General features: G+C 44.8%; 1 protein-coding gene across 4 annotated transcripts in view; it reads right to left on the reverse strand.

Annotated features, from left to right (window-relative positions):
- LOC110485267 (histone lysine acetyltransferase CREBBP) overlaps positions 1-18,433 on the reverse strand; it is a 97,225-nt gene that overhangs the window by 22,376 nt on the left and 56,416 nt on the right. For 2 of the 4 annotated variants that reach the window (XM_036939091.1, XM_036939089.1), the window contains exons 8-18: positions 13,501-13,638; positions 13,078-13,195; positions 11,696-11,924; positions 11,364-11,426; positions 8,698-8,819; positions 4,589-4,789; positions 4,096-4,368; positions 3,515-3,715; positions 3,112-3,304; positions 1,964-2,082; positions 741-980 (exon numbers count right to left, since the gene is read on the reverse strand). In XM_036939091.1, the coding sequence (XP_036794986.1) occupies positions 741-980; positions 1,964-2,082; positions 3,112-3,304; positions 3,515-3,715; positions 4,096-4,368; positions 4,589-4,789; positions 8,698-8,819; positions 11,364-11,426; positions 11,696-11,924; positions 13,078-13,195; positions 13,501-13,638 (1,897 nt within the window). Of the gene's footprint in view, positions 1-740; positions 981-1,963; positions 2,083-3,111; positions 3,308-3,514; positions 3,716-4,095; positions 4,369-4,588; positions 4,790-8,697; positions 8,820-11,363; positions 11,427-11,695; positions 11,925-13,077; positions 13,196-13,500; positions 13,639-18,433 lie in introns of all 4 variants that reach the window. The other 2 variants (XM_036939088.1, XM_036939090.1) reach the window with 1 other exon arrangement.

Here is an 18,433-nt window from a genome sequence, read left to right on the forward strand (position 1 = left end):
GAGATGAGAGTTTCTCCTGGTCCTAACGATAACCTACAATTAGAGCTGAGACTTTCTCCTGGCCCTAACGATAACCTACAATTAGAGATGAGAGTTTCTCCTGGCCCTAACGATAACCTACAATTAGAGCTGAGAGTTTCTCCTGGCCCTAACGATAACCTACAATTAGAGCCGAGAGTTTCTCCTGGCCCTAACGATAACCTACAATTAGAGCTGAGAGTTTCCAGTAGCCCAGGCTGACCATGACGGGGTCTATCTCCAGCTCAAACACCACTAACCTCCCGCTCTACTCCACTTTCCTCCACTAACATCCCTCCTCCTTCCCTCCCATCATCTCACCTTCCTGCCACAGCAGTAGCCCAGGCTGACCATGACGGGGTCTATCTCCAGCTCAAACACCACTAACCTCCCGCTCTACTCCTTCTCTTTCCTCCACTAACATCCCTCCATCTCTCCTCCTTCCCTCCCACCATCTCACCTTCCTGCCACAGCAGTAGCCCAGGCTGACCATGACGGGGTCTATCTCCAGCTCAAACACCACTAACCTCCAGCTCTACTCCTTCTCTTTCCTCCACTAACATCCCTCCTCCTTCCCTCCCATCATCTCACCTTCCTGCCACAGCAGTAGCCCAGGCTGACCATGACAGGGTCTATCTCCAGCTCAAACACCACTAACCTCCAGCTCTACTCCTTCTCTTTCCTCCACTAACATCCCTCCTCCTTCCCTCCCATCATCTCACCTTCCTGCCACAGCAGTAGCCCAGGCTGATCATGACGGGGTCTATCTCCAGCTCAAACACCTCGGCCAGCTTGGAGCAGTACTTGTAGACGCGGGACGTCTTGCGGTTGTAGATCCAGGCGTTGTTGAACATGACCCAGATGTCTTCCACGTACTGCCAGGGTTCCTGGTACTGACCCGTGTCCAGCTTACGCTTTATAGTGGACAGGTCCATAGGTTTCTTCACTATGTCAAAGTAGTCCTGAAGGGGGGGAGGAGGGGAATGGTTAGAAGAGAGTTAAGTGGTACTGAGTTAATGGTGCCTTATCATTCGCTACCAAGCTTCAGGACAATCAATGAAATGTGGCTGTGAGCGAGAGCTTCACTGATATTGTGAGAGCTTCACTGATATTGTGAGAGCTTCACTGATTTTGTGAGAGCTTCACTGATTTTGTGAGAGCTTCACTGATTTTGTGAGAGCTTCACTGATTTTGTGAGAGCTTCACTGATTTTGTGAGAGCTTCACTGATTTTGTGAGAGCTTCACTGATTTTGTGAGAGCTTCACTGATTTTGTGAGAGCTTCACTGATATTGTGAGAGCTTCACTGATATTGTGAGAGCTTCACTGATATTGTGAGAGCTTCACTGATTTTGTGAGAGCTTCACTGATATTGTGAGAGCTTCACTGATATTGTGAGAGCTTCACTGATATTGTGAGAGCTTCACTGATTTTGTGAGAGCTTCGCTGATATTGTGAGAGCTTCACTGATATTGTGAGAGCTTCACTGATATTGTGAGAGCTTCACTGATTTTGTGAGAGCTTCACTGATATTGTGAGAGCTTCACTGATTTTGTGAGAGCTTCACTGATTTTGTGAGAGCTTCACCGATTTTGTGAGAGCTTCACCGATTTTGTGAGAGCTTCACCGATTTTGTGAGAGCTTCACCGATTTTGTGAGAGCTTCACCGATTTTGTGAGAGCTTCACCGATTTTGTGAGAGCTTCACCGATTTTGTGAGAGCTTCACTGATAGCTCTGACCAGAATGATATGGACATGGTTATGAGAGAGATCCTTAATCCTTATTGAGCCTCGGCTAGATCTATGAAATCTGCATAGAACTGAGTAACGAGTTCATTTGTCATTTGTTTTCATATCAATACATGACTAGGCATAACCAATCAAGAGAGAGACTCTCAGGGTGTACGACTATCTAAGTGTATGTACATGAGTATGTGTGTACTCACAGGGATGCCCAGCAGCATGGGGTCGACAGGCTGTCTGAAGGGCAGAGACTCGGGGTCCTGTCTGTAGAGGGCCTCTAGTGTGGGCATCAGGGCCTGGCGCAGCTCCTCTGGCTTAAAGACTGCAGCAAGGACAGAGCGGTCAGGGCTCTATTCAAATGAATCATGTACAACATCATAGAAATCTATCATGAAGAACAAAAAGTATAATCTGTCATGTGGAAAGGGGACATTGTGAAGACTATTTATTCTATTTCTATCTAACATTCAGAACGCTTCAGTCTCTTCACAGGGTCAGTTATCATGGTCAAGTCCTATTGACAGAGTTGTTGTGAAGATGGGGAGAGAGGTATGTGTTGTAAAAAGATGCTCTGTGTTTTTGACACAAAGGTCAACTTGTCCTAGTTGTTCAGGCTCTGGTCTCATCTCATCTTGATTACTGTCCGGTAATACGGTCCAGAGCAGCAAAGAAAGACCTGGCAAAGTTGCAGCTGGCTCAGAGCAGCACACACAGAACAAATATCAACAACATGCATGATAGTCTCATGGTTGAGGAGAAATGTACTAATTATCTTCTAGTCTTTTTAAGAAATGTGTTGAATACTAACCACTAGTATAATCTATTACATACACTACAAAACAGACACACCACCATGGGTTTCATCACAGCACCCAAACCAAAAACACATTGAATGCATCGCTCAGTTCTGCATAGAGCCGTCTCATAGTGGAATGCTCTGGTCAGAGGTTACTCTCTTAGCTTTACAAACAGAACATATTGAATCACATCACTTCTCCTCTAAAGAGCTCATTTAACTGGATATAGGAATATAGTGTTTAAATAGTATGTTGTCGCTTGTCATCTTTCCAATATCAAACTCTTATTTTTGTAATTGTAATACCTTCGGTTGTTCTAGTCTATTACGGTTCTGTATTTTGTCATGTATTTGTACGTTTCATGTGGACTGCAGGAAGAGTAGATGCTGCATTTGCAGTAGCTAATGGGGATCCTAATAAACTAAACAGGGTAAAGGTAAGGACTGACATAACTGAGGAAAGAGCTGCAATAAGATAGGACCAACTGGGGAAAAACTACTTGTCATTGGAAAAACTCCTGGCCCCGGCTAGTTTTATAGAAACCAGGTCCTCACTTTTTTTGCGGTTCTGGGTGGGGGAGGTGGACGCTGAAGTGCCGTTGACCCCGCCCTCCTCCTCCTCTTTGGGTTCATTCTTAATCTCCGGCTTCTTCTCCTCCTTTGTCTCCATTGGCTCCTGCTTAGGCTCCGCCCCGTCTGGCTCCTCCTCCTTGACCGTGAGGGGTTTGGTGTCTTTTTGGTCTTCGTCCTGCTATGGGGCACAGCTACATTTAGAGGGTGCACTTAGATCATTCTGTAGGACACTACGTTTTGAAAGATGGAGGGCAACATGGCCACTGTACCAGATGAGTTCATATGCATTTTAATATTTCCATCCAAGAGCACTTGCATTCATAATGTACATATAAATAGAAATCTCTGGTTGGTCAAGTGTCTTGTAGTCAATATTGATCCTCACCTCCATTTTGAAGTCGCTGGGCTGCTTTTTCCCCGAGCCACAGTCGTCGTCCTCGTCGTCCTCCTCCTCCTCCTCCTCGTCTTTGAGCTCGGCTTTGTGCTCCGTTTGGGCCATGTCTGGTGGGGCCTGTTGGGAGTGGACCTCTGCCACCGAGCCTGGGGTGGGCATGCGGTTATCTATGCTGGCTGGCGCCTGGGACAGCTAGAGGGGAAACATTTGAGAATGACCCTTCAAACCCTTCAAAAGCGAAGGCTGGGTGCTGGCTATAACTGTTGACTGGCACAACAACAAGTCATTAAGAGCTGGCATGTGAAAGAAACACCATATTGTTAATAAAGCTTTAGTATCACTCCAATCATGCTGTTCCTTCAATAGACCTTTTTACATGTGGAAAAGCTGCATGACCGTAACAAAAGCTGCTTTAAAAAGAGCATCTATTTATTTCCTGACTACATGACCTAAGCAGGAAATACTCTGGGCCCAAGTGAAGGAATATAACTAGCCATGAGTTATGCTCGTCAGTTCACCAGGTCAGGATAACTCCCTATAAGAGTGTTGTGGATCCTAAGCAGGTATTTTACCGGTGTGCTGGGGGGCTGCACTGAGCTGGGCTGCGTCTGGCTGGGGGTCCCCGGTTGCTGATGCTGCAGGGGCGTGAGCGGCTGGGAGGGGGCAGCAGGGGACTGCATGCCCAGGGTCGAGGGGGGTCGGGCGGTGAGGCCGCCACTGGGGACATGAGTGGGGGTGGAGGACGGCGAAGGCTGAGCCTGGGGGGGTGGGTGGGAGTGGGGGTGCTGGAGCTGCTGCAGGTTAGCCGAGGCGTTGGGTGGAGGGGTGCCGCGGGGTAGGGGGGGCTGGGATACAGAAGTTACAGTTAGAGCTCCATCTACTATTACATCTTCACACAGAGTTACAAACCTACCCACTCAGACACGTACATATTCTAACACTACACTTATATTGACAACCATAAACACATACAACGCAGCTTCTTCACATATGATCAAACCAACAGCAGAGATTATCAATGCAACAGATCACAAGCCCCATCTGTGTGAGTGTCTCTCTCCTCACCTGAGTGACAGCTGCCTGTGCTTGCGGCTGGCCGAGGGAGCCCAGGTTGTTCATCATCATTCCCCCGCCAGGGGCGGTGTTGGGAGAGAATTGGCTCTGGGGCATGAACTGGCTCTGATTAGCTGTCTGTCCCACCATGCTGTTGGCGTGCTGTCCCATCATGCCTTGCACCTGGGGCATCCTGGATGGGGACATGCCCATCTGGGGAAAGGAGAAGAAAAAAACAGACACGTTATAGAGAGGAAACCTCTATCTTGCATTGAGACCTTGCCAAGAATAACTACGCATCTAAATGAGATCAGAACTGGGTTCAAATACTATTTCAAATTCATTATTTTTAAAACTTCAGCTGTGCTTAATTGAGGTTGCCGGGTGAAATGGAACCAATAGAAAAGTCACAAAAGTGCAAACCCCACCAACCTGTTACTCCAGGCGGGCTAAAGGAAATGCTCAAAGTTTTTTTTAAAGATGTAGAAAAGTATTTAAACCCAGGTCTAAATGGGATACAACACACACGCCACCAAGACAATACTCCTTATGAAAGGCCTGCGACGTAATAAACTAACAGTGTGCTGATTAGAAAGCAGAAGGCAGAGAGGCAACAACTAGAAGTAGATACACATTCAACAGTGAAACTCCAACCCAACTCATTTAAGACATATACAATGCTCAACCACTTTCCCAGTAGAAACGAGGAGGCTACAGGGTACATTTATTTAACAGCACCCCTTTCCATTGGAATACAACCTTCCATACATATTTGCCCGTTGTAGATGGGCTCAGAAAGTGACATTTTGGACCTGAATGCCAAAACATTCAAGAGATAAAGTTGCTCAAAGTTCACCTATTTTGCATAGCCCACCATACAAGCATTTCACAACACCAGCAATGACATCGGCTAAATATTGGATTTGCCAAGACATCCAGTTCATCACTGGAGAAGATAAAGGGTTCAGAGTGATGATATTTAAAAGATTATCAAACTATTTATAATTTAAAAAAGTGTATAAACATTAAAACGTCAATTACCTAAAAACTCTTAAACTCAGATTTTTCTCTCTCATATTCACATGTAGCTTAGACCTTATTTTACCTGATCTGAGGTTTTTGTGTTTTGCCCGCCATCGGTTGAAACAACATGCTCTTGAATACAGGGTGGTTGTATTATGGCAGATAAATGTACTAAAATGGGAACCAAATGGAAATTTCAAAAATGGTACCACAAAGACGGTTGGAGGTCCACACGTCAGAGAATGTTGACTTGAATGGGAATATGTTGTTTTTAAGTATTCTTGTCAATCTTCCATAGGAAACCTACAGAAATCCTAGAAATACAGATAATATAATAGACATGACCATCTCAGTTGACATTCAACGGTGGGTGGACCGGCCTCAATCTTCCATAGGAAACCTACAGAAATCCTAGAAATACAGATAATATAATAGACATGACCATCTCAGTTGACATTCGACGGTGGGTGGACCGGCCTCAATCTTCCATAGGAAACCTACAGAAATCCTAGAAATACAGATAATATAATAGACATGACCATCTCAGTTGACATTCGACGGTGGGTGGACCGGCCTCAATCTTCCATAGGAAATCTACAGAAATCCTAGAAATACAGATAATATAATAGACATGACCATCTCAGTTGACATTCGACGGTGGGTGGACCGGCATCAATCTTTGTGGTAGTAATTAGAAGCTAAAATGTCAATGACATTAAAATGTAAAATGGTGTTCCAGCTAAATTGCAGTGGTCTGAAGGGATAGGTCCATTCTATTCATTATGTTGATATGATTGAAATGACACCGACCCTGTATTCAAGGCCATGTCAGGGCAAGGGCTGAGTTAAAGGTTTTACTGCTAACCTACAAATCATTACACAGGCTTGCTCCTACCTATCTCTCTGATTTGGTCCTGCCTTACATACCTACACGTACGCTACGGTCACAAGACGCAGGCCTCCTAATTGTCCCTAGAATTTCTAAGCAAACAGCTGGAGGCAGGGCTTTCTCTTATAGAGCTCCATTTTTATGGAATGGTCTGCCTACCCATGTGAGAGACGCATACTCGGTCTCAACCTTTAAGTCTTTACTGAAGACTCATCTCTTCAGTGGGTCATATGATTGAGTATAGTCTGGCCCAGGAGTGTGAAGGTGAACGGAAAGGCTCTGGAGCAACGAACCGCCCTTGCTGTCTCTGCCTGGCCGGTTCCCCTCTTTCCACTGGGATTCTCTAACCCTATTACAGGGGCTGAGTCACTGGCTTACTAGGGCTCTTTCATACAGTCCCTAGGAGGGGTGCGTCACTGATGTGATCTTCCTGTCTGGGTTGTGCCGTGGCGGAGATCTTTGTGGGCTATACTCGGCCTTGTCTCAGGATGGTAAGTTGGTGGTTGACGATATCCCTCTAGTTGTGCTTTGGCAAAGTGGGTGGGGTTATATCCTTCCTGTTTGGCCCTGTCCGGGGGTATCATCGGATGGGGCCACAGTGTCTCCTGACCCCTCCTGTCTCAGCCTCCAGTATTTATGCTGCAGTAGTTTGTGTCGGGGGGCTATGGTCAGTTTGTTATATCTGGAGTACTTTTCCTGTCCTATCCGGTGTCCTGTGTGAATTTAAGTATGCTCTCTCTAATTCTCTTTCTTTCTCTCTCTCGGAGGACTTGAGCCCTAGGACCATGCCTCAGGACTACCTGGCATGATGACTCCTTGCTGTCCCCAGTCCACCTAGCCGTGCTGCTGCTCCAGTTTCAACTGTTCTGCCTGTGATTATTATTATTTTGACCATGCTTGTCATTTATGAACATTTGAACATCTTGGCCATGTTCTGTTATAATCTCAATCCGGCACAGCCAGAAGAGGACTGGCCACCCCACATAGCCTGGTTCCTCTCTAGGTTTCTTCCTAGGTTTTGGCCTTTCTAGGGAGTTTTTCCTAGCCACCGTGCTTCTACACCCGCATTGCTTGCTGTTTGGGGTTTTAGGCTGGGTTTCTGTACAGCACTTTGAGATATCAGCTGATGTAAGAAGGGCTATATAAATACATTTGATTTAATGTTGTGTCTCAACCGATGGAGAGTCAACACAAAAACCTCATGTGATGTAAAGTAGGGTCAAAGCTACAACACGGACAGCAATATTCAAACCTTGTCGCAGACTTTTTTAAAGCAGATTCAAGTCAGGACAGACTACACCACTCACAAACCCTCTTGGAATGCCATTTTGGTGAGTCTTTTGCATAAAAATCTGTGTAATTGTCCCACAGAAAAACAAAACCTTATCCCAGGGTTTTCAGAGGATTGAGGTGAGTTATGTAACTTTTTAACTGGTCTTTGCTCCTTCCATATTTATTTTCACTGCTGATAACCCAATACAAGTATGCTGACACCACAATACTTGAACGCACAAAGGGATCAACAACATTGGATTCACTCCATATTACTGGCCTGTATGACGAAGTGAGAAGAAGCCTGTGTTTAATCCATTCCTAATCATCCATTCTGTAAATAATATTGCAAGACAACACTTTTTAGCCTAAATTAAAAACTACGGGGTTGGGTCAAATCCAAGCGTGAAACCCTCCCCATTTTGAAGTATTGTGGGGGCAGCATCATGTTACGGGTATGCTTGTCACCGGCAGGGAATGGGGAGTTTGTCAGGATGAAAATAAATATGAAAAGGACCAAAGCCCAGGTAAAAAGTTAAGGTCAGCCCGCCACAGTTTTACTTTTCAGCTATTTTTTATAACTTTCTTTCACTTTGAAAATGTAGAGTAGTTTGTGTAGAAATAAAATCTAATTTAATCCATGTTTAAAACCCTCAAGGAGGTGAAGACTTTCTATAGACACTAGTGGAGCAAGACGGGGAGAGGAAGTGAGAGGGGGAGCAAGACGGGGAGAGGAAGTGAGAGATGGGGGAGCAAGAAGGGGAGAGGAAGTGCGAGAGGGGGAGCAAGACGGGGAGAGGAAGTGCGAGAGGGGGAGAGGAAGTGAGAGAGGGGGAGCAAGACAGAGAGAGGAAGTGAGAGAGGAGAAAGGGAGAGAAGGAGATCCAGAAGGAAGGAAAGAGTTAACTGGGGCATAGAGGGAGCATGGAGGTCTCACCGCTGGGACAGAGCTCATGTTCATCTGCTGCGAGTGGTTCATGGGCGAGGCGGCGCGGGCCCCCATGGGCGCCTGGGACATCTGCACGTTCTGCATTGCCATGGGGTTGAACTGATTGATTCCTATGTGGGAGAGGAGAAGCACACACAAACATACAGTTCACACACACAGGATTAGTGTTGTCTACAATACACATGAGATGTTGTAATTAATAATCCTATGCTCTGATGAGCAGGTGAAGGAGCCACTGAGTCAGTTAGGCGCTAAATCATAACTTTTCACAAACTTGTACATTTCCTGTTCGTTTTTCCACTATAATTTGTTTTGTCACGGTGGATAAAGTCAAAGGGGCGGGGGGTGCCACCCCAGGATATTTTTTGTAGAATGACTGATGTCATTTACAGTGACATTAAAAATACATTCTACTCCAAAAGTGTTTAGACACCATGATGAGCCCAATAGCATATTGTTAAAAACATACAGTGCCTTGCGAAAGTATTCGGCCCCCTTGAACTTTGCAACCTTTTGCCACATTTCAGGCTTCAAACATAAAGATATAAAACTGTATTTTTTTGTGAAGAATCAACAACAAGTGGGACACAATCGTGAAGTGGAACGACATTTATTGGATATTTCAAACTTTTTTAACAAATCAAAAACTGAAAAATTGGGCGTGCAAAATTATTCAGCCCCTTTACTTTCAGTGCAGCAAACTCTCTCCAGAAGTTCAGTGAGGATCTCTGAATGATCCAATGTTGACCTAAATGACTAATGATGATAAATACAATCCACCTGTGTGTAATCAAGTCTCCGTATAAATGCACCTGCACTGTGATAGTCTCAGAGGTCCGTTAAAAGCGCAGAGAGCATCATGAAGAACAAGGAACACACCAGGCAGGTCCGAGATGCTGTTGTGAAGAAGTTTAAAGCCGGATTTGGATACAAAAATATTTCCCAAGCTTTAAACATCCCAAGGAGCACTGTGCAAGCGATAATATTGAAATGGAAGGAGTATCAGACCACTGCAAATCTACCAAGACCTGGCCGTCCCTCTAAACTTTCAGCTCATACAAGGAGAAGACTGATCAGAGATGCAGCCAAGAGGCCCATGATCAGTCTGGATGAACTGCAGAGATCTACAGCTGAGGTGGGAGACTCAGTCCATAGGACAACAATCAGTCGTATATTGCACAAATCTGGCCTTTATGGAAGAGTGGCAAGAAGAAAGCCATTTCTTAAAGATATCCATAAAAAGTGTTGTTTAAAGTTTGCCACAAGCCACCTGGGAGACACACCAAACATGTGGAAGAAGGTGCTCTGGTCAGATGAAACCAAAATTGAACTTTTTGGCAACAATGCAAAACGTTATGTTTGGCGTAAAAGCAACACAGTGGTGGCAGCATCATGGTTTGGGCCTGCTTTTCTTCAGCAGGGACAGGGAAGATGGTTAAAATTGATGGGAAGATGGATGGAGCCAAATACAGGACCATTCTGGAAGAAAACCTGATGGAGTCTGCAAAAGACCTGAGACTGGGACGGAGATTTGTCTTCCAACAAGACAATGATCCAAAACATAAAGCAAAATCTACAATGAAATGGTTCAAAAATAAACATATCCAGGTGTTAGAATGGCCAAGTCAAAGTCCAGACCTGAATCCAATCGAGAATCTGTGGAAAGAACTGAAAACTGCTGTTCACAAATGCTCTCCATCCAACCTCACTGAGCTCGAGCTGTTTTGCAAGAAGGAATGGGAAAAAATGTCAGTCTCTCGATGTGCAAAACTGATAGAGACATACCCCAAGCGACTTACAGCTGTAATCGCAGCAAAAGGTGGCGCTACAAAGTATTAACTTAAGGGGGCTGAATAATTTTGCACGCCCAATTTTTCAGTTTTTGATTTGTTAAAAAAGTTTGAAATATCCAATAAATGTCGTTCCACTTCATGATTGTGTCCCACTTGTTGTTGATTCTTCACAAAAAAATACAGTTTTATATCTTTATGTTTGAAGCCTGAAATGTGGCAAAAGGTCGCAAAGTTCAAGGGGGCCGAATACTTTCGCAAGGCACTGTATACATGGCACCATTCCATATTATCAGGCAGGTGTTTTATTAGCAATAAGCAGGGTTTTTTTCTGGATCAGAAAGTGGTTCATTTTTCCCCCATGGAGCCAAGAGAAAGATGTACAATTGTAAAGCTTTTTTTTTCAGCAAATCTACACATTTTGTCATGGAGCTGACAAAAAAATGTTGCAGTGTGAAAGCTCATTTCTGGCAATTCTATTCATTTATCCATGGCCAATTCTGTGTTCTTATGCAAAAATCTGGGCCCCTGGGCATATGCCCGCATGCCCGGTCAGTAATTCAGCCATTCCAAACGTACTCCAAAATTCATTGTTTATTTTATTGGTTTCATTCTTTTAGCTTCTTAAATGATTACAGGGGAAACGCTGGCTCTAATTATATAAATAAACATTTACAGAGAAACAGTTCCTGAAAAAAACATTTACACTATTTGCGTATTGGGAGTATTTACCCTTTACTATGTTAGTGATTATAGTATATAATCAACTGGCCACCAGGGGGGTTGACAGTCACTGAGCAGTTGACTGTCTGAATGAAAGGAGGATGAGAAACAAGTGTTGAAGTGTAGGAGAAGGACTGGTACCTTGAGACACCTGCATGCGGGGCATGATCTGATTTGGCACGTTGGGCATAGGCACAGATCCATCTGAAAGAGAGGAGGATGAGGTGGTCAACATGTCATATACCAAAGCTTCCAAATTAGCTAACTATAGCCTCAAACACAGACTTTAACCAAACATATCATTATCCTGTTATAGGCCCAAATGCTAGTCAAATTTCCACCGTCAATGCATGACTGATAAAAAGAAGGTTTGGCCCCACACATGGTAATAGGATGATAATAAACATAAGTGATTATGTTGCTCCCTCCTTCAATAGAGGGGTCTCCAGAGATCCAGGGAGGAGGGTACTCACTGGCTGGCCGTGGGGACTGGCCAGGACCCATGGAGTTCGGCTGAGGGGGCATGCCAGGCTGCTGCTGGGCCCCTGGGCCCCCCACTGCCATGGGGCCAGGCTGCTGCTGGGCCCCTGGGCCCCCCACTGCCATGGGGCCCGGCTGCTTCTGGAGCCGCGAGCGCCTCTTCTCCTCCAACTCCTTCTGGATCTTATAGATCTTCTCCGCCAGGAAGTGGTAATACTCGTCCTGCAGAAATTGACAACACGAGATTAGAAATAACTTATACAGAACAAAAATATAAACGCAACATGTAAAGTGTTGGTCCCATGTTTCATGAGCTGAAATAAAAGATCCCAGAAATCTTTCACACACACAAAAAGCTTATTTTCCTCAAATTTTGCAAACAAATGGGTTTAGATCCATGTTGGTGAGCATTGCTCCATTGCCAAGATAATCAATCCACATGACAGGTGTGGCATATCAAGAATCTGGTTAAACAACATGATCATTACACAGGTGCACCTTGTGCCGGGGACAAAAAAAGGTAACTAAAATATGCAGTTGTGTCACACAACACAATGCCACAGACCTCTCAGATTTTGAGGGAGGGTACAATTGGCATGCTGACTGCAGGAATGTCCACCAGAGCTGTTGCCAGAGAATTAAAAATTAATTTCTCTACCATAAGCCACCTCTGTCGTTTTAGAGAATTTGACAGTACGTACAACCGCCCTCACAACTGGAGACCACGTGTAACCACGCCAGCCCAGGACCTCCACATCCGGCTTCGTCACCTACGGGATCGTCTGAGACCAGCCACCCGGACAGCTGATGAAACTGAGGAGTATTTCTGTCTGTAATAAATCCCTTTTTTGGGGAAAAACTCAATCTGATTGACTGGGCCTAGTTCCCCAATAGGTGGGATAATGGGTGGGCCTATGCCCTATGCCTAAGCCAGGCCCACCCATGTCTGCTCCCCTGCCGTCACTTGAAATCCATAGATGAGGGCCTAATTTATTTATTTCAATTGACTGATTTCCTGGTTTGAACTAACTCAGTAAAATAGCTGAAATTGTTGCATGTTGCGTTTATATTTTTGTTCAGTATATATTTTGTTAACTTTATTGAATGTTATATCAGCTACTTAAAGTGCACACTAAGGGAGAAGGTTGGAGATTGGGATGTAGTCTATGTTGGCGTTTCAAGCAGTAGTGAGTTCATCACAGGAGGTTGGTGGCAGCTTAATTGGTTGGAGGGCGGGTTCTTGGTAAGGGCTGGAGCGGAATGGTATCAAATACATCAAACACATAGCTTCAATGTGTTTGATGCCATTCCATTCGATCGGTTCCAGCCATTATGAGCCGTCCTCCCCTCAGCAGCCTCCACTGGAGTTCATTACCCTGCTGTTGGCAGACTGGTACATGTCCCCTTCCACCTTCCTTGCGTACGCCACCAGGTTCTCCATCCGCCGATCCTTCAGTGCTGCGGGGTCTGGGGTGGGGAATATGGCTTGTACTCTGGAGGAGGACAGGGAGAAGGAAGGGATGGTGGAGGGAAAGAGGGACAGCACAAAGGGAGAATTAAACAGTGAGTTGGAGTAGCGGCAACCTCAATCAGAAAACTGCTTTTCCTTTCAGAACACTGATCTGAACGGGAAAGGTAAGTGAACACAGTGGGCCAGTCCCAAACCAACTCCTATACCTTTAGCCCTATGGTGGCAAAACCATGAGGGTTGTCCACCTATTAAACCCCAGTAGATTCATGGTCATTGAGGAGAAAAAACAATGAAGGAAGAGAATGCAAGCATCTTGGTGGTACTTACAGTTTGTGCACCAGGTGGGTGCGTAGGTCCTGAGTGACGTGCTCGTGCCACGTCTTCCTCACCCCCGAGGCAGAGAGAGGGTTGGCGCCTGGCAGGTTGCCCATGCCCCCCATGCCCAACCCGTCTGGCATCAACTGACTGGAGGACGGAGAGAGGAGAGCAGGACAACTTAGGAAACATGTAATCATAAGAGTAACACCAAGGTAACTATGAGAGAATAACTTGTGTAATGCTGTGTCAGGTAACTGAGTAGAAAGAGTGGCATTGTAGTTATCAGGAATTTAATCCCAATTTCAGCCTTTGACCAACCCTTTCATATATTCAAACAACGCATTCAGGTGAGAAGTGGTGGGGAATTGCTCATAAATATTCATTTTGGGGGTGGGTAAACATAGTTGTACCCGATCAACACTTTCTCACTAAAGTATACTTACCAGAAATCCACTGGCACGCTCTGATAACATTGTGTGCATTGCGAGCAAATATGGCTCAACTCTGTTAACTAAGTGGTAAGGTGGTGACATCTGCTCTGTTAACTCAGTGGTAAGGTGGTGACATCTGCACTGTTAACTCAGTGGTAAGGTGGTGACATCTGCACTGTTAACTCAGTGGTAAGGTGGTGACATCTGCACTGTTAACTCAGTGGTAAGGTGGTGACATCTGCACTGTTAACTCAGTGGTAAGGTGGTGACATCTGCTCCGTTAACTCAGTGGTAAGGTGGTGACATCTGCACTGTTAACTCAGTGGTAAGGTGGTGACATCTGCACTGTTAACTCAGTGGTAAGGTGGTGACATCTGCACTGTTAACTCAGTGGTAAGGTGGTGACATCTGCACTGTTAACTCAGTGGTAAGGTGGTGACATCTGCACTGTTAACTCAGTGGTAAGGTGGTGACATCTGCACTGTTAACTCAGTGGTAAGGTGGTGAGTTCCTGACATCTACCTGCTCTGTTAACTCAGTGGTAAGGTGGTGAGTTCCTGACATCTACCTGCTCTGTTAACTCAGTGGTAAGGTGGTGAGTTCCTGACATCTACCTGCTCTGTTAACTCAGTAGTAAGGTGGTGACATCTATCTGCACTGTTAACTCAGTGGTAAGGTGGTGAGTTCCTGACATCTACCTGCTCTGTTAACTCAGTGGTAAGGTGGTGAGTTCCTGACATCTACCTGCTCTGTTAACTCAGTAGTAAGGTGGTGACATCTATCTGCACTGTTAACTCAGTGGTAAGGTGGTGAGTTCCTGACATCTACCTGCTCTGTTAACTCAGTGGTAAGGTGGTGAGTTCCTGACATCTACCTGCTCTGTTAACTCAGTAGTAAGGTGGTGACATCTATCTGCAATGTTAACTCAGTGGTAAGGTGGTGACATCTATCTGCACTGTTAACTCAGTGGTAAGGTGGTGAGTTCCTGACATCTACCTGCTCTGTTAACTCAGTAGTAAGGTGGTGACATCTATCTGCAATGTTAACTCAGTGGTAAGGTGGTGACATCTATCTGCACTGTTAACTCAGTGGTAAGGTGGTGAGTTCCTGACATCTATCGGCGCGTGTGGAGTAAGTTCCAATTTCCCATGGGGCGTAAAAAAATATTTGAAATGTGGATATTTTTTTGTTGCAGTATTGTGTTGGGAAAAGTGCAATCATCACATTGAAAATTAAGATATGGGGCTCAATTCAATCAGCACTGCAGTAACTATTTTACCAATGATCAAATTAACTCTCAGGTTGGTCTTGGGTAGTGTATAAAAACCTACAACTACTACCAGGCCAACCAGTCTCACAGGTAGGCTATCACTTCTCAGTACTAGAAGTGTGGGCACGGGATGAACAGTGTAAATAAAGGATTTATAAATATATCTGCCACATGTAGGATTACAACTCAACCATTGAAATATGAGCCAACTGTTTTAGCACACTGTGCCACCAGTCATAGCAAAACGAGTTGACATGACCATTGTCATCCATTTCTTGTTACGATACATGTAGCTATGAATATAAAAGTATAATCCTCATGAACCTCATGTATATTTTTTATTGGTTCATCATGTAGATGTGTATGAAACAGTAAGCAACAACGGTTCATTTGGTCATATGTGGAAATGTGCCTTACTGCCTTTTGAATAGTGGTCTAGTCAAGGAAGAGTCACGCAACATATATTGATTGGCACACTCCCCTCACCAAGACCATCGGCAAATAAAGCACACGGTCACCTACTTTTATAGTAAGCCTCGAGGTGGTACCACCCAGCACCTCTACAAGGGAGTGGATTTCATACCCAACTCTTCCCTTTGAGATGACGTAGAGGCACCGTCAAGGTGCCTCTCCATCACGATTTCAAATGGTAGAGTAGAACCGCTATGGGTAAAAAGAGCCAAATCAAAACGTTCTAACTTTTAAAATGAAGACCAGAATGTACATGTTTCACTAGAACTAAGCCAAAAACTGTTTTTATGCAGATGTTTTTCTTCATCATGAAAGCTACTATTTAAATGGAATATACAGTGAGCTCCAAAAGTATTGGGACGGTGACACATTGTTGTTTCGGCTCTGTACTCTGGCACACTTGATTTGAAATTATACAATAACTGAAGTTAGAGTGCAGACTGTCAGCTTTACTTTGAGGGAATTTTCATCCATATCGCTGTTCATCAAAGTATTCAGACCTTCACGTTTTGTGGCTGGGCCACTCAAGGACATTCAGAGACTTGTCCTGAAGCCACTTCTGCATTGTCTGGGCTGTGTGCTTAGGGTCGTTGTCCTGTTGGAAGGCGAATTGTCGCCCCAGTCTGAGGTCCTGAGCAATCTGGAGCAGATTTTCATCAAGAATCTCTTTGCGCTGTTCTTATTTCCCTCCATTCTGACTAGTCTCCCAGTCCCTAACGCAGGAAAAACATCCCCACAGCATGATGCTGCCACCACCATGCTTCATTGTAGGGATGGTATTGTCCTTGTTATCTAGCAAATAGATCCACGTTGGCTCAAGTTGAAATATAAATATTAACTGGATACTCACTAACACGTGGGCTTTTGTGTGAGAGTCTGCTGATGAGACCTGTGTTAATGTTCTATAGCCTGCTACAAGAAGTGAGTCATTAGTGAATGTGCATTATACATGGTTCTTGTTCAATTTGTAACAAAAAAAGGCATTTTCAGATTTGAAATCCAGATCAGTGATTGCCTGCCCACCCCAAAAAAAAGCAGGTTCAACTAGTTTTATCAAATAATTAACTTATTAGTGTGTCTTATGGTTGTGGAGGCTTATATTTAGCATAGGTATAACTTCACAATACCTGAATTCATTACATTATTGCAGACTGTTTGAAATGCATAGATATTGTGAATCACCCATACGCTTGAAAAAAAGAGAGATGATTTTTAGGCCATCAAGCTCTAGCCCGTCTCCGCCGATTGCCCAGTTTGGTCAGGCTTTAGGAAGAGTCTTGGTGGTACCAAACCTCTTCCATTTTATAATGATGGAGGCCACTGTGTTCTTGGGGACCTTCAATGATGGGGAATTTTTTGGTACCCTTCCCCCAGGTGTGTGCCTCAACACAATCCTGTCTAGGAGCTCTACGGACAACTCCTTCAACCTCATGGCTTGTCTTTTGCTGACATGCACTGTCAACTGTGGGACCTTATCTTACCTTCTAGCCTCCAAGATGGCATAGCAGTTCAGACGTCTTTTGTCCTCGTCTTGTCCCGTATGTATGTATGTATGTATGTATGTATGTATGTATGTATGTATGTATGTATGTACACAAACTTTTTTCACATACATTTTTTTTTAAATTTTCCATCAACTCATCTTCAAAACACTCTCCTGCAACCCACCTCACCAATTTATATTTATAAAAAAGTATTATTTACCTCAGATCTGTGGTCCTCCGGGAAGCTAGCCAGAAACTCCAAGAGGCTAGCATGAAACTAGCCAGGAGCTAGCCAGAAGCTGGCCCAGAAGCTAATCAGAAGCTAGTTCAGAAGCTAATCAGAAGCTAGTTCAGAAGCTAATCAGAAGCTAGTTCAGAAGCTAGTTAGCTTCTTTACTGGCAAATCGTTAGTATTCAGCTAACCACGGTTTGTGGTCATCAGCTATCCTTTAGCGCAAAAATCTATCGCCGGTTTTGTACGGCGCAGCGCAGTGCGGCTCGGAGCGGAACATACCGGACCAGTTTCTCTCTCCATGTCCCTAGATTTCGGCCACTGGCTCTGGACGTTCATGCCTGGATCTCACAGCTGGCTAGCTGCTATCCTTGTGACAATCGGCTTTCGTCGATTCCGGAGCAAACATCAATTGTTCTCACCGTTGCCGCCTGCTATAGACCACCCTCTGCCCCCAGCTGTGCTCTGGACACCATATGTGAACTGATTGTCCCCCATCTATCTTCAGAGCTCGTGCTGCTAGGCGACCTAAACTGGAACATGCTTAACACCCCAGCCATCCTACAATCTAAACTTGATGCCCTCAATCTCACACAAATTATCAATGAACCTACCAGGTACCTCCCCAAAGCCTTAAACACGGGCACCCTCATAGATATCATCCTAACCAACTTGCCCTCTAAATACACCTCTGCTGTCTTCAACCAAGATCTCAGCGATCACTGCCTCATTGCCTGCATCCGTAATGGGTCAGTGGTCAAACAACCTCCACTCATCACTGTAAAACGCTCCCTGAAACACTTCAGTGAGCAGGCCTTTCTAATCGACCTGGCCGGGGTATCCTGGAAGGATATGGATCTCATCCCGTCAGTAGAGGATGCCTGGATATTTTTTTTTTAAATGCCTTCCTAACCATCTTAAATAAACATGCCCCATTCAAGAAATTTAGAACCAGGAACAGATATAGCCATTGGTTCCCCCCAGACCTGACTGCCCTTAACCAACACAAAAACATCCTATGGCGTTCTGCATTAGCATCAAACAGCCCCCGTGA

The sequence above is a fragment of the Oncorhynchus mykiss genome, chromosome 12 (genome assembly GCF_013265735.2).
Source record: "Oncorhynchus mykiss isolate Arlee chromosome 12, USDA_OmykA_1.1, whole genome shotgun sequence".
In the NCBI taxonomy this organism is placed as follows: domain Eukaryota; kingdom Metazoa; phylum Chordata; class Actinopteri; order Salmoniformes; family Salmonidae; genus Oncorhynchus; species Oncorhynchus mykiss.